At 53.7% G+C, this 14,585-nt stretch overlaps 3 protein-coding genes across 4 annotated transcripts in view; 1 reads left to right on the top strand and 2 right to left on the bottom strand.

The window, feature by feature from the left end:
• Nucleotides 1–333: 333 nt before the first annotated feature.
• On the top strand, nt 334–2,956 carry RNF181 (ring finger protein 181). Its single transcript, XM_077751929.1, has 5 exons — nt 334–481; nt 1,101–1,231; nt 1,411–1,520; nt 1,707–1,781; nt 2,048–2,956. Exons 1-5 carry the CDS (start codon nt 396–398, stop codon nt 2,105–2,107), a joined length of 462 nt encoding a protein of 153 aa, XP_077608055.1. The 5' UTR covers nt 334–395; the 3' UTR covers nt 2,108–2,956.
• TMEM150A (transmembrane protein 150A) lies at nt 2,906–8,937 on the bottom strand. 2 transcript variants are annotated; one of them, XM_077751926.1, is made up of 8 exons: nt 7,030–8,937; nt 6,497–6,533; nt 5,850–5,897; nt 5,434–5,520; nt 4,758–4,825; nt 4,273–4,400; nt 3,898–4,075; nt 2,906–3,675 (listed from the first exon to the last, which is right to left on the bottom strand). In XM_077751926.1, exons 3-8 carry the CDS (start codon nt 5,888–5,890, stop codon nt 3,434–3,436), a joined length of 744 nt encoding a protein of 247 aa, XP_077608052.1. In that variant the 5' UTR covers nt 5,891–5,897; nt 6,497–6,533; nt 7,030–8,937; the 3' UTR covers nt 2,906–3,433. The 2 variants fall into 2 exon arrangements, with proteins under 2 accessions (XP_077608052.1, XP_077608051.1); XM_077751925.1 differs by having other exon boundaries at nt 6,353–6,533.
• A 100-nt stretch (nt 8,938–9,037) lies between these two features.
• Nucleotides 9,038–14,585, bottom strand: part of CUNH2orf68 (chromosome unknown C2orf68 homolog) — a 5,665-nt gene continuing 117 nt past the window's right edge. The window contains exons 2-5 of the mRNA XM_077751928.1: nt 14,424–14,580; nt 14,227–14,345; nt 13,161–13,312; nt 9,038–12,793 (exon numbers count right to left, since the gene is read on the bottom strand). Coding sequence (XP_077608054.1) covers nt 12,671–12,793; nt 13,161–13,312; nt 14,227–14,345; nt 14,424–14,530 — 501 coding nt within the window. The 5' untranslated portion in view covers nt 14,531–14,580 and the 3' untranslated portion in view covers nt 9,038–12,670. The remainder of the gene's footprint in view (nt 12,794–13,160; nt 13,313–14,226; nt 14,346–14,423; nt 14,581–14,585) is intronic.

A 14,585-nucleotide genomic window follows, 5' to 3' on the forward strand; every position in this document is an offset into this window, starting at 1 on the left:
TTCTCGAAGGGCCTCTAACACCTGCGCGTCCTAGTCCCTCTGAACGCAGAGCGGGCTGGGGACCCTCTTACAGTCTCGACACTTCGGTTTTCACCGCGGTATGGATGCGAACTACGCGACACTCCCACGTACCTACCTTAGGTTAGGAGTCCAAAACAGATTTTTCTGACCACCAGCTCCTGCCATAGGCTTTAGCCTTTGGTCACCTGACATACTCGGGCCAACGAGGGGCGGCAGAATTAATACTTCCGCTTTCAATGCCCCAAACGAGCCTCTGTACCCGCCTTTAGGATGATCTGATTGGTGTTCCTCTCTCAGCTCGGCAGTTTATTGGCTAGCGCCGCGGGGCCGAAGTCCAGCGGGGTTCGAGGGCTGTGTCAGACAGCCCCGCTGCCATGGCGTCCTATTTCGATGAACACGACTGCGAGCCATTGGATTCCGAGCAGCAGGCCCGAACCAACATGCTGCTGGAGCTCGCAAGGTGGGTGCTTGGTGTCGGGAGGTGAGGGCCCAGGCAGCGGGTTTCTGGGCTGGGGCTGGCTGGAGAAGGCTGATTATATAGGGCCTCGATTTGGGGGAGGACGGATGAGTAATCTGGAGAGTTAGTCCAGCGACGACATTCGAGGGAGATCGATAACTCGGCTATTCATAGACTGGCCGGGCAAAGATATTGTAGGACAGACTGGAACTGGCAAGTAGGGGGAGTCGGTAGCGGGAGGGCAGCGGTTCTCGCAGGTGCGCGAGAAGACGGGTCATGGAGGCAGGGGAAGGGCCTATGGGTGTGAATAAGTACATTCGTTAGGAGCACCAAGCACGGCAGCCAACGCTGCCACTGGGAATCTGGCTTTACCAGGTTATTCCTACATAGCCTGAGTAACTTCTGAGCCTGTTGCCTCATGTGTAAAATGGGACTAAACCGCTTGCATGCTTGGGGTTGTCTTATAGCAGCTGTAAACCGCTTCCCACTGTGCTTTTTATCTAGTGAGCACTTCTGCAGGGTACTAGCTGCAGGGCATTTATCTGCTAATGCCTAGTGGGTTGTTGGGGGCAAAGACAAAGTATGGTTTTCTGTGGTTCTGACCATGCACCATTCTTCCCAGGTCACTTTTCAATAGGATGGACTTTGAAGACTTGGGGTTGGTAGTAGATTGGGACCACCACTTGCCTCCACCTGCCGCCAAGGCTGTGGTTGAGAACCTTCCGAGGAGAGTCATCAGGGGCTCTCAGGCTGGTGAGAACACTCATTCTTTCTGCTGTTTGGGGCAGATTTGCCAGACCCACCCCCTCCCAAGCTAGACTGGTCTGGCCGTTCAGTTTTCCAGGTCCGGCTGGGGCAAGAATGTCCTTGAGGAGTGGGAGCTGGGAGGTCGGGCCTGTAGCAGCTCTCCTGATCAGCACTCCCTCCCAAAGAGCTCAAGTGCCCCGTGTGTCTTTTGGAATTTGAGGAGGAGGAGACTGCCATTGAAATGCCTTGCCATCACCTCTTCCATTCCAACTGCATCCTACCCTGGCTAAGCAAGGTACTACTTCCTTTCTCTCAGCCCTCACCCTGCCCCAGGCCCAGTTCTCAAGCCTCTCAAGTTCTGTTTATGCACTGTGAGGGGATCAGAGAAGGGAGAGCGGTAGGGGTGGGAATTGGGAGCAGGGGACGGATATTAACTTCTGAAGACGAGACCTGGGCTGGAACACTGCCCTCCTTTCCTCAGACAAATTCCTGCCCCTTGTGCCGCCATGAGCTGCCTACTGATGATGACACTTACGAAGAACATAGACGAGATAAGGTAGGGGCTGGCGGTAAGTGGAGAGGGTGGTAATGGGGCCCCCTCACTCCTGTCCTCCGTGTTCTCATTCCCTACCTTAGCAGGTCTGCGCAGGCCTCAGGGTCCTTGGTTCTAGTTGTCTTCCTGGTGACTGGTGAGGGGCAAGAGCCTTGGCAATGCACGTGCTAGAAGCCTGAAAACAGTGACAGGCCCAAGAGAGCTGTCCCGTTGCTCCACCCACAGGCCATCACGTACGGCTCATGCCCATTGTGCCTTCTTTCCTTCAGGCTCGCAAGGAGCAGCAAAAGCACCGACTTGAGAACCTCCACGGAGCCATGTACACATGAGGCGCCCCACATGTACACATGAGGCGCCTGGGGCTGAGTACCGGTCCTCCAAATCTTTTTCTTGCACTGCGAATCCTCATTAAAGTTTTCTTTACCCACCCTGCACTGCATTGCTCACAAGCCTGGGCCGGGACCCCTTACCCTCCATGAGGTCCCTACTGCCGTTGGGGAAGGTGATCCTGAACCACAGAAATCACCAGGCTGTGTGTCCCTTCCTGCTGAGTCTACACACTGCTCAGTCTGGCCTGAGAGCAGTGGAGCCCAGGTCAAAAGCATGGCTACTTTTTTACACATCAGCTAGGGCTTTGGGCCTGTGTGTTCACTGCTGGAAAGCAAAACGTGTCAGGGTCTGGCATCCAATAGCCACTTACAGATGATAAGGACAAACTAGCCTACATCCTCTCCCCTGCAATTCTTAGTAAACCTTGGAATCCCAAAGGCTTTCTTTAGCTTCATTGTAAAAACTCCTCGGATCATTTTGAAGTGGCCCTGTGGATCCCCCTCCCTCCCCCGCCCCATGCCAATATCACCTACTGAGGAAGCAAACTTCAAACCACACTGTTGAGTAGGAGGAGGATCAGGTCAGTTCTTTAGACCGTTTAAAGTTCTAGAAAGGGTTTCAAGCCCTTGAGGGGTATTTGGGTAGCACCTGGCATCCTTTATTCTTGGCAGCCTTGCTCTCAAAGAGCAGTGGACACCCAGGACTCTCTCTGGGGGCAGGAAATTTTTCCCATCCTTTGCCCAGGGAAAGCCATCCTGCGTCAGTCTCTCTCGACTCTTCAGAACAGACTACAAACGTGCAAATTAGAATTCTTTTTATATATATATATATAAAAGTACTAAAATACCCACATGGTTCTGCTGTGTTATTTGCCCAAAAGAAAGAAAGGGGCAGAGTGAAGAATCCCAATGCAGCTCAGTGGGTCCCAAAGTGGGCCTTCCGACAGACTAAGGAGTGCCTATCCCTCCACCCCAAATTCTATCTTTGCTGTTCCCAGCCCCCCATTCCTGCAGCAGGAAACCCCAGTGGTCTGGCTTTGGCACTGAGGAGTAGAAGGCACCTGAAGGGCTGGCTGGATGAAGTGAGAATATGTGACCTTTGAACATAAAAACAGCAGTGCAGAGTAAAGGGAGTAGGTTGTGTGCAGCCCAGCACCTGCCGGGCCTGTTCCTCTATGGCACGGATGGGCGTGGGGTGGCCATTGCTCCAGCGGCAAGGAAGCCTATATCCCAGCATACTTTCTCAAAACCATTTTTGGTACAAAGTAAATGCAAAGTTATGAGGTGGGGAGCTGCCAAGGCTGGCATGGCCACCCTCCCCAGACCTCAGATCATGGCGACGCTTTCGGGGGTACAGGGGAGGTGAGTGGAGGTGCGACCGCCCCCAGAGGGCTTGGCGGCCCGGCCAGGGGCAGGCTGTAGTGCAGCCACCAGCGTCTCTGAGGACACTGCTCCGAACTCATAGCTGAAAGTACCGTAGAAAATGAGGATGTCGATGACAAACACCCACTCGCACAGGGCTGCCCCGTGCTGCAGCTGCGAGCTCTCGTGCATAAAGAAGACAGCACCTGGAATGGGGCTAAGGAAATGCTCAGTAGGATATGTGGAAGTCGGCTGACCCTCCTACCTTCCTAGGTGTACGACTAAGCTGGGGCAAAGAGCCAGGTCTCACCTCCTGGGAGGGTTAAGTAGGAAACCACACTGGGCAGTATTTTCTGGATATACGTGTGCCAGGCTCTGGTGCCACCCCNAGGGGATTAGTTCCTGGCTGTCCTGTCCTGGAAGGATACTGAGGATCAGGGTGACAAAGGCGATGGCTGCCAGCACAATCCGCAGATAGGCCATAGCCAGGTCCTGGGGGGCGGTGGCTGCCTGATAGCAGAGAGCGCAGTGCAGGCAGACAAAGAGCAGCCCGGCGGAGAAGGCCACACCAGTTCCCACGTAGTGCAGAGACTTAGCGTGATCCACCTGGCCCAGAGAGAGCGCCGATCTGTGCAGCGGCCCCACCTCCTCCACCCCTCTTTGCACCCCCCATCCCCTTTCCCTCCCAGACCCTCCTGTCCCCACCCTCAGCCTTGAAGGGCTGTCTCTGCAGCTTGGGTCAACCTTCAGGGGACTGAGGGCACCCGTCCGTGAGAGTTCAAGAGGCAGGCAGGCGGGCACACCTGGAAGTTGCCGACCACCACAAGGCCCGCAGCGTTGGTGCAGCCGGTGATGAGGGTTGTGGTGTTGACCCAGGAATGTCGACTCTGCTCCAGGAGCTGCCCGTAGCGCAGCAGGCAGATCAGAGCCACTGGGGGAAGACAGCACAGGTGGCGCCGGCACTGGTGCTCTGCTCCCACCCTAGCCGGGCCCAGCCAGCCCACCAACTGCCCGGCCTCTGCCCCTGCCTCTCCCCCACCCCCCACTCTGAGGGCCAAAAGGGACCAGAAGGGCAGGTGGTGAACTGGGTGTCCTCAGGCTCCGGCCAGCAGGGTGGCTGTGTGGGACACTTTGGGCCTCATTCAAGAACAGGAGAGACGTGACTCTTCTTGCCTTAGCCCTTGGTGGGGTGGGTCACACCGAACAAGGGTTTCCTGGGCCCTTCTTGGAGAGGGATGGGGGAGTGGGTTGGGCTGGGCTGGCTAGGGGGGCTGAGGGCACGACTCACCCATGAAAGCACCCATGTTGCCAATGAGGCTGAAGAGGCAGCTCTCTGGGGGATATGTGCCACACTTGCTGAGAGGAGGGGGGGCAAGGACAGAGTGAGAGAGGAGCAGGAGCACTAGCACCCCTATTCTGGCCCATCTGTCTCTTGCTTTAACTGTGCCTGTTCCTTAGCAGGCAAGCCACTGATTTAGGAGAAGGGCCAGTTGTGTTCTATAAACAACTGGCTGTGGGCAGGACCCTCCCCCAAAGCAGAGCACGTGTGCGTGATGCGTAAGGTAGTGCCCAGGACTGCTTGGTGGAGCCCAAGACTCCTTGGACTCCCGGAGACCGTCAGGGTCTGCAGCCAGTCTGGCTTTCCTTGAGCCAGAACTGGGCTGAATAATCAGAGGGCTTGAGCTTAAGTCCAGGCGCCTCCACCTACTAGCTGTGTGACCTGGACAGATGACATACAGTCTTGTTTCCTTGCCTATAAAACGGTGAGAACAGTAGCTGCCCCAAGGTTAGGAGGGTTAAACGGTGTTCTGCGTGTAAAGCATTCAGCACAGGGCCTGGCACACAGTGATTGGCAAGTAGTATCATTATTAAGTGCTTTTTAGTATACTTAGTATATCTGAGACCCAGGGGCAGGTCTGTGAGGGGCTTGGGGCTCCCTTACCTGCCCAGTGTCCAGGCCTTACCTGATGAGGGGGATATCATCCAGGGTGCAGCAAGTCTTGGGACCCCCTTGTTCGGCAGGGTCAGGAGAGCAGGATTCGTTGTAGGACCTGGCAGGCAGGACAGAGAGTAGACTGGGGGAAAGGGGTTTTCCCAGCCTGTACCCTCAGGCTTCTCAGAGACTACCCTCCCCGTCTTCTCTTGGCAGGGCAGAAGAGCACTTCCCTGAACTGGCCTGAGACAGATGCCAAAGGGGTGAAGGGATGGTGGGAAACAGGTGGATGGGCCTGAAGTCATGCCTGGGGAGGGGCAGGCATTGCCAGGGTCAGATAAGAGCAGTGAGGGCCCGGGTCTCTGGCTTGCTCACAACAGCCCCGACCCAACAGGGAACAGAGATGAAGGAAGCCTTAGAGGGAGGCTGTCTACAAGTGCATCATACCAGTTCTCCACAGGGCATGCGTGGCGGTTCATCACGGCCATGGCATACCTGTGGGAGCAGAACTGTCACCCCACACCCGTGACCCTTCCAGCCCAGCTTTCCCCAGCTGACTCTTCTCTCTTGCTTCTGGCCCCATTCGGCCTCATTGTCCTTGTTGGGGACTCAAGTTGGGGTGGCCCTGAGAATTGGCACCACATCAGAATAGCATGGCCCCAAACTAGAGGACCTCTGGAAGTGTCCTCGGCTAGAAGTATGTCTGTCAGGGTCACCATACTGGACAGCAGTGGTGCCAGCTTGCCCAAAGGAGCTGTGTGCCCAGGCACCAGGCCAGGCTTTGGAGAAAGATATAGAGTGATCCTGGGTACCACCCCGGAGGCTGCAGCAGGACAAGGGACTCTGTGTGTGCCATCAGGCTCCTGTTGGCTCCTGGCTGGGCCCTACCCCTCCTCAGCCTGGGTCCATTCTGTCCCCTGTTGCCTTCCCCCCTCACTCTATTTACTCACACAGTCCATAGGCCAGTGATAGAGAATGCTGACAAGCTGACAGGAAGGAGGATCCAGGCGGTCATGAGGGAGGGGAGCCAGGGTGGTGGTGGTGTGGGGGGAAGGACAAGAGGTAGGTGGGAAAGAGGGGGCCGGCCCAGCTACCTTAGGATACTTCGCCAAAACCATCAGCGGCCCAGGCCTGGTGGAGAGAAACAAGTCAAAGTCCAGGATCCAGGGACTGACCAACGACGGTGGTGGGGAGGTGGTCAACACCAGATTCACAACTTCTGCTGGGGCTCTGAGCGCCCACATTTTGGGCTGAGCCCACGCCAACACGTGGACACCTTCTGGCATCCCCCGGGGGCCTCCGCGTTCCACCTGAAAGCCGCCGGTGGGCCCAGGCACACAGGCGGGGCCGTAGCATCTGCGGAGGGAGTCACGCTCCCTCGCCTGCGGGATCGGGCTGGGGGAAGGGTGCGATGAGGGCAGTCGAGGGGGCCGCGCCGCGGAGAGCCTGCCAGCGGGTGCCGGTCCCGGCGGAGCGGCAGCCACGCGCAGGCAACCACCTGACCGCCGGCGCCCCGGGGGAGAGGTGGGTTCGCGCAGGAAGCGTGGCTCGGCCCCCGCCCGCGAGGGCGCACGGAAATCCCCCCGGGAGCCGGGGACTCGAGCCTCCCCAAGGGCCCAGTACGCACCTCCCTGGAGCGCCCCGCCGCCTCCGCGCCTTGCTCCGCCCGGCGTGCTGTGGTCTGTGGCTTCGGCCCTCGGAGCAGCCCTGGAAGGTTTAAAGGGCCGGGTGGCCCCGCCCCTGTCGCCCGGGCAGCGCCGCGCCGCCCGCCGGGACGTGGAGTCCGCACCGCCCTGCGCCGGGCCGGGGACTACAACTCCCGAGCCCAGGCCCCCGCGCCGCTGTGCAAGCGTGGATGGCGCCCCGACTTCAGGAGACCTGAGCGCGTGGCAGTCGAGTGGAGCCTCTGACTCCGAGATACTGATAGTGCCGCGTACCACGTTCCTGCGGTGGAAGCTTCGGGAGGCGGGAAGCTCCGGGGCTGCACCGCTGTGATTGTCATCGCGTACAAGGCAGGAGGAAACCTCCCTTTGCCGCTGGGCACATTTTTGCAGCCTAGACTGTCCGACAGTGAGACTTGGGGGAACCTCCCTCAATGTGGTGCCCCGTGCATGCTTCTGTTCTGGGCGAGGTGGGTTCGCGGAGAAGCGAGCACAAAGCCTTGGCTATTACTTAAATTTCAAGCGCCCTGGATTTGTCTTCTGCTTCCTTCCCTTCGGCTCAGCAAACCCTGGAGGAGGGCTACTTTATCAGATACTTTTTATTTTCAAGGGTACAGGTACACACAGTACTGTCAGTTTCCAAAACATGTTTCCCAACTGATGAGCACTTATTGAAACAAGGCCACAGAGACCAATGGATATCTATGGTCACACATGGACAGGTGCTGGTTAGCAAGAGGCAGGCTGGAGACTCAGAGCAATTTGGGAAGAGGAAACAGGATAGCGTGGGAATAAATTACCATCGGCTTCACCAAAATGTACAGGCCAAGGGTGCCTTCCTGGACATTCTTTTCACAACAAAAAAGAGTGAGATTACTTCTTTTCACACAACCCAAAGTGGTCCGGCCACTGTAAGCAGCAGCCCAGAATGTGCTGGAGCCCCTGTGGGACAGCAGAGGGGCTGCCAGATCAGTCATTACCTGGAGGGCCCAGGCTGCCAGGAGCAGGGGGCGCTTAGGCCTGGCAGTGTCGAGAGTCAAAGGTAATGTGCACAAACAGGGGGCCCCGTACTGTGGGGAAAATGGAGCAAATAGATAATCTGGAAGATGGCTTCAAGGAGCAACCTTTTTTTTTGACCCAGTGGAAGGTAAAAAAAAGAGAAATAGGAAATTTGTGGGAGAGCCCTTTTCTGAACTGCATCAGGACAAGTAGTTAAAGCAGGGCCAAGAAGAATGGCTGTGCAGAGAAATCGCGCTACAAGAACTGGCTGAATGGACTAGTGGGGCATGAAACCCAGTCCACTTTCTGGCAGTCATGCTCTCTGCCGCAGAACACAGATGTGCCTCTTGCTCATTCACAGGTAAGCACCACCTTCCTGCCCAGGTGTGTTCCCACTGGAGCAGGCACCTTTTTCTCACCTGCCCAACGGTGCTGTGAAGCCTCAGCATTTCCTACCTCCTTGGAAGTTTTCCAAGTTTCAGTCAACACTTAACTACATTCTGTTGAGCTGGGTTTGAGTTCCTGTCCAACCGTTATCATGGGAAGACCTGAGAAGCTACTTGGAGCCTACACTGGCTGTTCTAACGTAAAGCGGAGGTAAGACAAGCACTCCAGAACTGTGACAGAGGCAGATTGTGGCTGAATATGACAATCTCAGTAGTCCCTAAAGTAGAATTACCCCAAGATAGAATAGAACTCCCTGTGACAGAAGAGCTCTTCAAATGTAGTCGGTAGGGAGGAGTCACTTATCAGAAGACAAGTGGGGCCAGACATCTTTAATAGTCCCTCCTAGCTCTAATGGTACGTGAGCCTAGTTGTTATGCTTCAACCAGGACAGTTCTTAAAATAGTCAAGGCAAAGCAAGAGATGAGATTTCAAGTGCTGATTCTGTGGTGCTGAATGACTTTAGGGCAGGCATTTAATCTGTACTTCTCTTATGTACACAAGCGATTTCAAAACTCTTGGCAAAAACAGTGCTGTAAAAATAGTTAAGTTTATTGCTCAAAAAGAATACTGTTTTTGAAAAGTACCTTCCTTCCAGGATTTTCAAATAATTTGCACACTTCATTAGTCCACACAGCAGAAACATTGGAAATGTGGAAACAGAAGAATATATGGCTTGTTACACATTTAACACCACAACTCAAACCAGTAAAACCAACCTCTCATCTGGTGCCTCTGAGAAGGCAAAGGAGCCATTTACTCAGGTTTTTACTTCTAGTGTCACTCTAGCTACTGGAGAAATGTGGGGTACGTGCCTATGGCTTTTTGGCCATCTGATTCCTCAGAGACAGGACAGGAATTCAATGAGGGGGCTTAAGATGTTTCAAATAATTGTCAACATTCTGTGCTGATTCTCCCAGAAGGCTCAGAGGTAGGAAAACAATTGTCCTCCTTCCCCTTTCTCTGTGCAAGGGCCTCATTTACACTTGGGAATGGGCTGCGGATCCGCTACTCTACCATGCATGCATCCTGGCAAATGCACAGCAGGTTGGACAGTCACTACACCAAAAGGTTTCTTCCAGCCCCACGGGCTGATCTCAGGTTGGCAGTGCCTTGCAGAGTGGATCATGGAGGTGGAATGCCCTTTTCAGAGTCTCATCCACAGGGAGAAGCATTTGTTATTGCCCACGTTGGTCCTAGTGGCTGGCCAAGCTCCACAGACTCCTACTCTCAGTACAAAAAGCTTTACTTCTTTTCTGTTCTTGCATTACATTCTTCAAAGACTTCTATGCTTGCCAACTGGCTAGAATGCAAACTTTAGTGTTTACTCTTAAACAGCCGAAAGCCCCTAAGAACCCCAGATTCCTTCTATTTATAATATCAACCATCATGGCCCAGGAAATACAAAGCCTTAAAATCCAATGCCTACCCTCAGTAAGAACATTCAAGGGCATGAGATAGGTCTATAAGGCTACCAGACTTCTTTCTGACAGCCAAGAAAGTATCTAGTCAAGTGAGTAGATTCTGAAGCAGCCTGCCAGAAAGCTCCAGTTAGTCTGACACGGTTGCCACTGTACCAAATAGCACAGGGCAGACCTCTCTGTGATATCTGGAGAGCCTACGGGAAATGCTCTGGAACACGCTCCTTGATGGCAAAGCACCGAGTTTTGCAAACAGCTGGAAGATGTCTGGAGACAAGTCTGGTGAAGAAACTGGATGGTGCCAGCGCCGTCTTGGAGCCCTGCTGAGGGGTGGCAATAAGCGAGGAGCCTGAGCTAGAAGGCTGCCCGCTGGCTGAGGGCCACTCCCAGAGAAGCATTTGAGGCACAGCTGGAGCAGTGGTAGCAGCATCACCAACAGGCCTCCCTGAGAGGACAACCTTGCGTTGAAGTACCATGGTTAGTGGTTTCTAGTCGTGGTGCTTAAATTAGCTAAGAATTAGGATGCTTCTTAGGGTGGAAAATATTTTATATGCACTTGATAAGCAAAATGCCTCAAGAAAAAAGCTCACAAACACGGAGTTCCCGTGAGTTTCTTACCTGAGAGTGTGAGGATTACATTACAAACACATAAAAGGTCACAATAGGTACACACTTCCCTTCTTACAAACAGGAATGGAGGCCAAAATTTCAGGTCCCATGCCCTCAACCTCTTCTTCTGGTCTTGTTTCTAAATTCTGTAATAAATCCATGAAAGAGGCCATCCAGTTGTGAGAAGACGGACCCAAAAAGTATTTCCAGACTAGGAAGCCTAAGAGTTCCAGTGAAATCCTATGTCCAAGTCGGAAGATCAGTTGGAGAGCTGGAAGACTAAAATCCCCAGTCCTCTGAGCTGCAGGAAGATTGGGGCTAGAGTGTGGCACAGCCTCCCTGACCCAGGAGGCTCTGGAGGGTGTTTAACATTACAAGTCAGAAGGCACTTCTAGCCTGGCTGGGTAAGTAGAAGGCAGACTTTCTCCTCTGAAAGTAGAACTGAGCCTAGGACTGGCAAGTTTAAGGCATTTAACCTTAGGCCAGCTCTGTGGGTCAGGAACATTCTGGTCCTTGGCCTCACTTATCCACCTCACTCACCTTCCCAGGATTCCTCTGGTACTGCAAGCTGCAGCTTGCTAGATTCTGATGATGTAGTTTAAGTAGCTGCCTTGCCCCATTCCAGAGGCGGTAGATTTTTCAGGGGTGTAGGCACAAACCAACAGTGAGTGCCTTCAGGTGTCCTTTAAGAGAAAAGGTGCTGAGATGGAAATGCCAGACTAATCTTGAGACCCTGATGTAGAGAAACCCCTGGAGCGGGGGGTGGGGGGAAACTTTGGTTTCAAGAAATCCAGAGTGTTCGTGGGCTCACTGAAACCCCGTACTTCAAGTCACTGAGGTTAGGTCAGTTGCTGGAAATCTCAAGTGGCTTGGAACTCCTCTGCACAGGATGTCTTGTGGACTTCTCAGAGCTCAGCCTAACCCTGCATTAGGGAAAATGTTCACTGAGATGAAAGCAGTGATATTCCTAGGATCTTTATTCTAAGTATCTCAGTTTATATACTCTTCGGAGATAGGAAAGGAAAAAGAATGGGGCAGAGGAAGATGAGAGAGGCTCATTTCACAGCCCTTTGTTTGTGCCTTTTATTCTTTTTCTTTTCCTTTCTCTTTTTTTTTCAACTAGGGTTCCAAATAGGCAATTATTGCTTATGTTGAATTTCCCTTTGTATGGACATTCAAGACTTATGTCACATTAGGAGAGTCGTTTCAAGCTTGTTTTGTTGATTCCTCTCTAGCCTGAGCAGAGGATGGTCTCTTCACAGCTGGGGAGGCTAAAAACTAGAGTCCTGTAGCCATATGCAAGGCAGGTTGTGCTGCAGGAAACCCTTGCAGTTTAGTTCTGACATTGTCTTCTAGCTCTATCTAGACGGTGCAAGGCAGGGGGTGTTGAGAGAAACCTGCAAAAGCCATGGAAGGGGAGGGAGACATGCTTTCCGCCTTAAAAATGAAAATCTCCTACTTGACTGATAACTCCCCACCTCCACAGTCCCGAGCAATTGGGAGGTGCAGTTATGTTGGGACGTGGGGTGGAACTGATGGATTCTGAGATCAAGAGAGGAGAGAATGGAAAGAACAAAGAAACAGCTGAAGAAAAGATCTAGGAAAATGTGGATGGAAGTGAGCAGAAGCAAGGAACAAAGGAACCATAAAGAAACAAACACGGCTCACTGAGCTGGGTGGGGCGCAGCGGCTAGGTGTCCCATGGCATGTGACCTCAGTAAGAAAGCAGCATGTTAGCACAAGCTATGAGGAACCTCAGCTCTCCCTGGAATCTCTGCTTCCAGGACACCAAGGCAGCCAATCAAAGTTTTCAAATTCCAGATACAAATGGGCCCAGATACAAGAAAGAATGGCCGCAAAGGAGGTGGCCAGGCTTGTCCCTCTATTCCTATGGATGTGTCAGCTTGGGGTGTGTGTGTGTGTGTGTGTGTCTGTGTGTGTCTGTGTCTCAAGATCAGTTCAGACTGGTGTTGGCACCCCCGAACTTGGGATGTGTGTGTGTGTGTGTGTGTGTACGTGTGTGTGTACGTGTGTGTGTGTCTCAAGATCAGTTCAGACTGGTGCTGGCACCCCCGAACTAGGGGTGAGCTCCCTGGGCAGTGAATCCAGCCTGACGAGACTGCCTTCAGCCTGGTCAATGTCGGCTCTGGCGCTTTGCAATCTCCTCCTGGATGCGCAACTTGAGGGCCTCTCGCAGGGGTGGGTCCAGAGGCGTGTGTGCCGACACCTCCTCACTCACCCTTCCTGGATCATCATCCTACGTGGAGGAAGAGTCGGGAAGCTCAGGGCCTGGCCTCTTCTGGAAAGGCGACCTGCCCTGTCCCTAGACCACACTCTTACAGAACTCCGTTTGACTCAAGGCTTCCTGCCAGTGCCTGTCATTTCCCGGGTGGCCCCTGTAATAGTGATTTTCACCTGGGGGCCACGTGCCCTCCCTGTTGCCCGCTGAGAATCACTGTGTGACAGGCATGAGTTGTGCTCAAAAGCATCGCCCAGCAGTCTATGCTCCTAATGCAGAGCCGACACTTCCCACTGGCCCTGAGGAATACAGTGGCTCAGGCTCTGGCAGTGATTTCTAGCACAGCCCGGGACCTTCAGGTTGCAGCTGCCTCCACGCGGCATACCTGATACACGATAACCGAGGTGACCTCTCCGCTGTCTGCCTCATATTCTAAACAGAAGAGCTGATGGCCAGAAGGCTCTGGCTCCGAGCCGCCACTACTGCTGCTTTCACCAGATTCCTCACAGTCTGGATTGCTTGGGCGGGTAGAGCCATCTGGAAGGATGAATCACAGTGAAAGGGAAGAGGGGAAAGCTGTTGGAGCCCCTGCCCACATGTATGAAACATGAAAATATAACCATAAAGAAAGTTCCAATTTTCTTATGGACCCTGTGTGTGTGTGCATGTGTTAAGTGTGCTGCCAATGAGTAGTTTCGTTTATCTTTGTGTCTGTGCTCTGGGGCCAGCAGTCACACAGGAAAAATACAATATGCCTTCGTAGGAAAGTAGTGGAGAGGTGGATAGAGCCCTGCCTGGGTTCAAATACAGGCTCTGCCATTTATTAGCTCTGAAATCTTGGGCAAGTTACTTAATCTCTCTGTGCCTGTTTCCTGACTGTGAAACAAATGATAATAGTTCCCATATCATGGGAGTCAGTGAAAACTAAGTGAATGAGAGTACCCAAGACCTAAAAAACAACTTTTTTAAGTAACGCTAAACAAATTTAGTGCCACGTTAGCTACTGTGATCTTTAGGTCCCTGCGAAGCTTGAGAAAAGGTGTTATTTTATTTATTGTTTTAAGAAAAGGCCATTTTAAATACTAACTTTGGGTTTCCTTTTACGAGTATGTTCTGGTCAACTACAGCTGTGCCGAGCTTTCTCTCCGTCAGGGAGTGAGAACTCTATAAAACACAGCACGGTGGTCAAAGCAGTAGACAACTTCTTGCTGGCTCCCAGGTATTTCCTGTAATAGTGATGCTTAACTGGGCCTTCTCTGCTTTCAGGGAGATTCAGTGAGCAGAGAATGGGGGGCGTCCAGGTGGGGGTTCCGGGAAGGGACGACATAAACCGGGCCTTGGGGAATAAAAAGTGGTATTTTCCATGTAGAGAAAAGAGTGCATAAAGGCAAAGGGCTGGGAGCCGAAAGAGCGCGCGGGCTGAAGGAGACAGGCGGGGTGGGCGGCCTCACCTCGGTGTCGCGGCAGGTACACCTGGAGGTCGGGCTTGCGGGGCCGCGTCGGCGCCGGCGTGTGCCGCCTCCTCGCCTTCTCCTTGGCCGCTTGCTTCACCTTCTTATCATAGTCGTCCCTGCGGGGAGCCGAGCGGGAGTCAGAGACGGTCGGGCCAAGCTAGGCTGGGGGTGGCGGCGGCGGGGCGGGGCGGTACCGGGCGAGCTGGTTCCGTCGGATGTGGTGCACGAAGCCGTGGCTCATGTCCAGCCGGCCGCCCGGCTTACAGCAGAGTCCCGGCCCGGGGTCCGGCGCCGCTTCCATCTGGAGCCCTGTGGTCGGAGCAGGCGGCGACACAACGGCCCCAACGGCCGCCCTC

This window comes from Crocuta crocuta, unplaced genomic scaffold, assembly GCF_008692635.1.
Source record: "Crocuta crocuta isolate KB4526 unplaced genomic scaffold, BGI_CrCroc_1.0 scaffold430, whole genome shotgun sequence".
In the NCBI taxonomy this organism is placed as follows: Eukaryota; Metazoa; Chordata; class Mammalia; order Carnivora; family Hyaenidae; genus Crocuta; species Crocuta crocuta.

Bases quoted from the DNA above. Each gene is read 5' to 3' on its own strand.
- RNF181 (XM_077751929.1), top strand. From the start codon at position 396: ATGGCGTCCTATTTCGATGAACACGACTGCGAGCCATTGGATTCCGAG. The intron at 1,232-1,410 runs GTGAGAACACTC...TCCCTCCCAAAG, and splicing joins CATCAGGGGCTCTCAGGCTG to AGCTCAAGTGCCCCGTGTGT. The intron at 1,521-1,706 runs GTACTACTTCCT...TCCTTTCCTCAG, and splicing joins TCCTACCCTGGCTAAGCAAG to ACAAATTCCTGCCCCTTGTG.
- TMEM150A (XM_077751925.1), bottom strand. From the start codon at position 6,417: ATGACCGCCTGGATCCTCCTTCCTGTCAGCTTGTCAGCATTCTCTATC. The intron at 4,076-4,272 runs GTGTGCCCGCCT...TCTCTGGGCCAG, and splicing joins TGGTGGTCGGCAACTTCCAG to GTGGATCACGCTAAGTCTCT. The intron at 3,676-3,897 runs GTATCCTTCCAG...GCCCCATTCCAG, and splicing joins CTTTGTCACCCTGATCCTCA to GTGCTGTCTTCTTTATGCAC.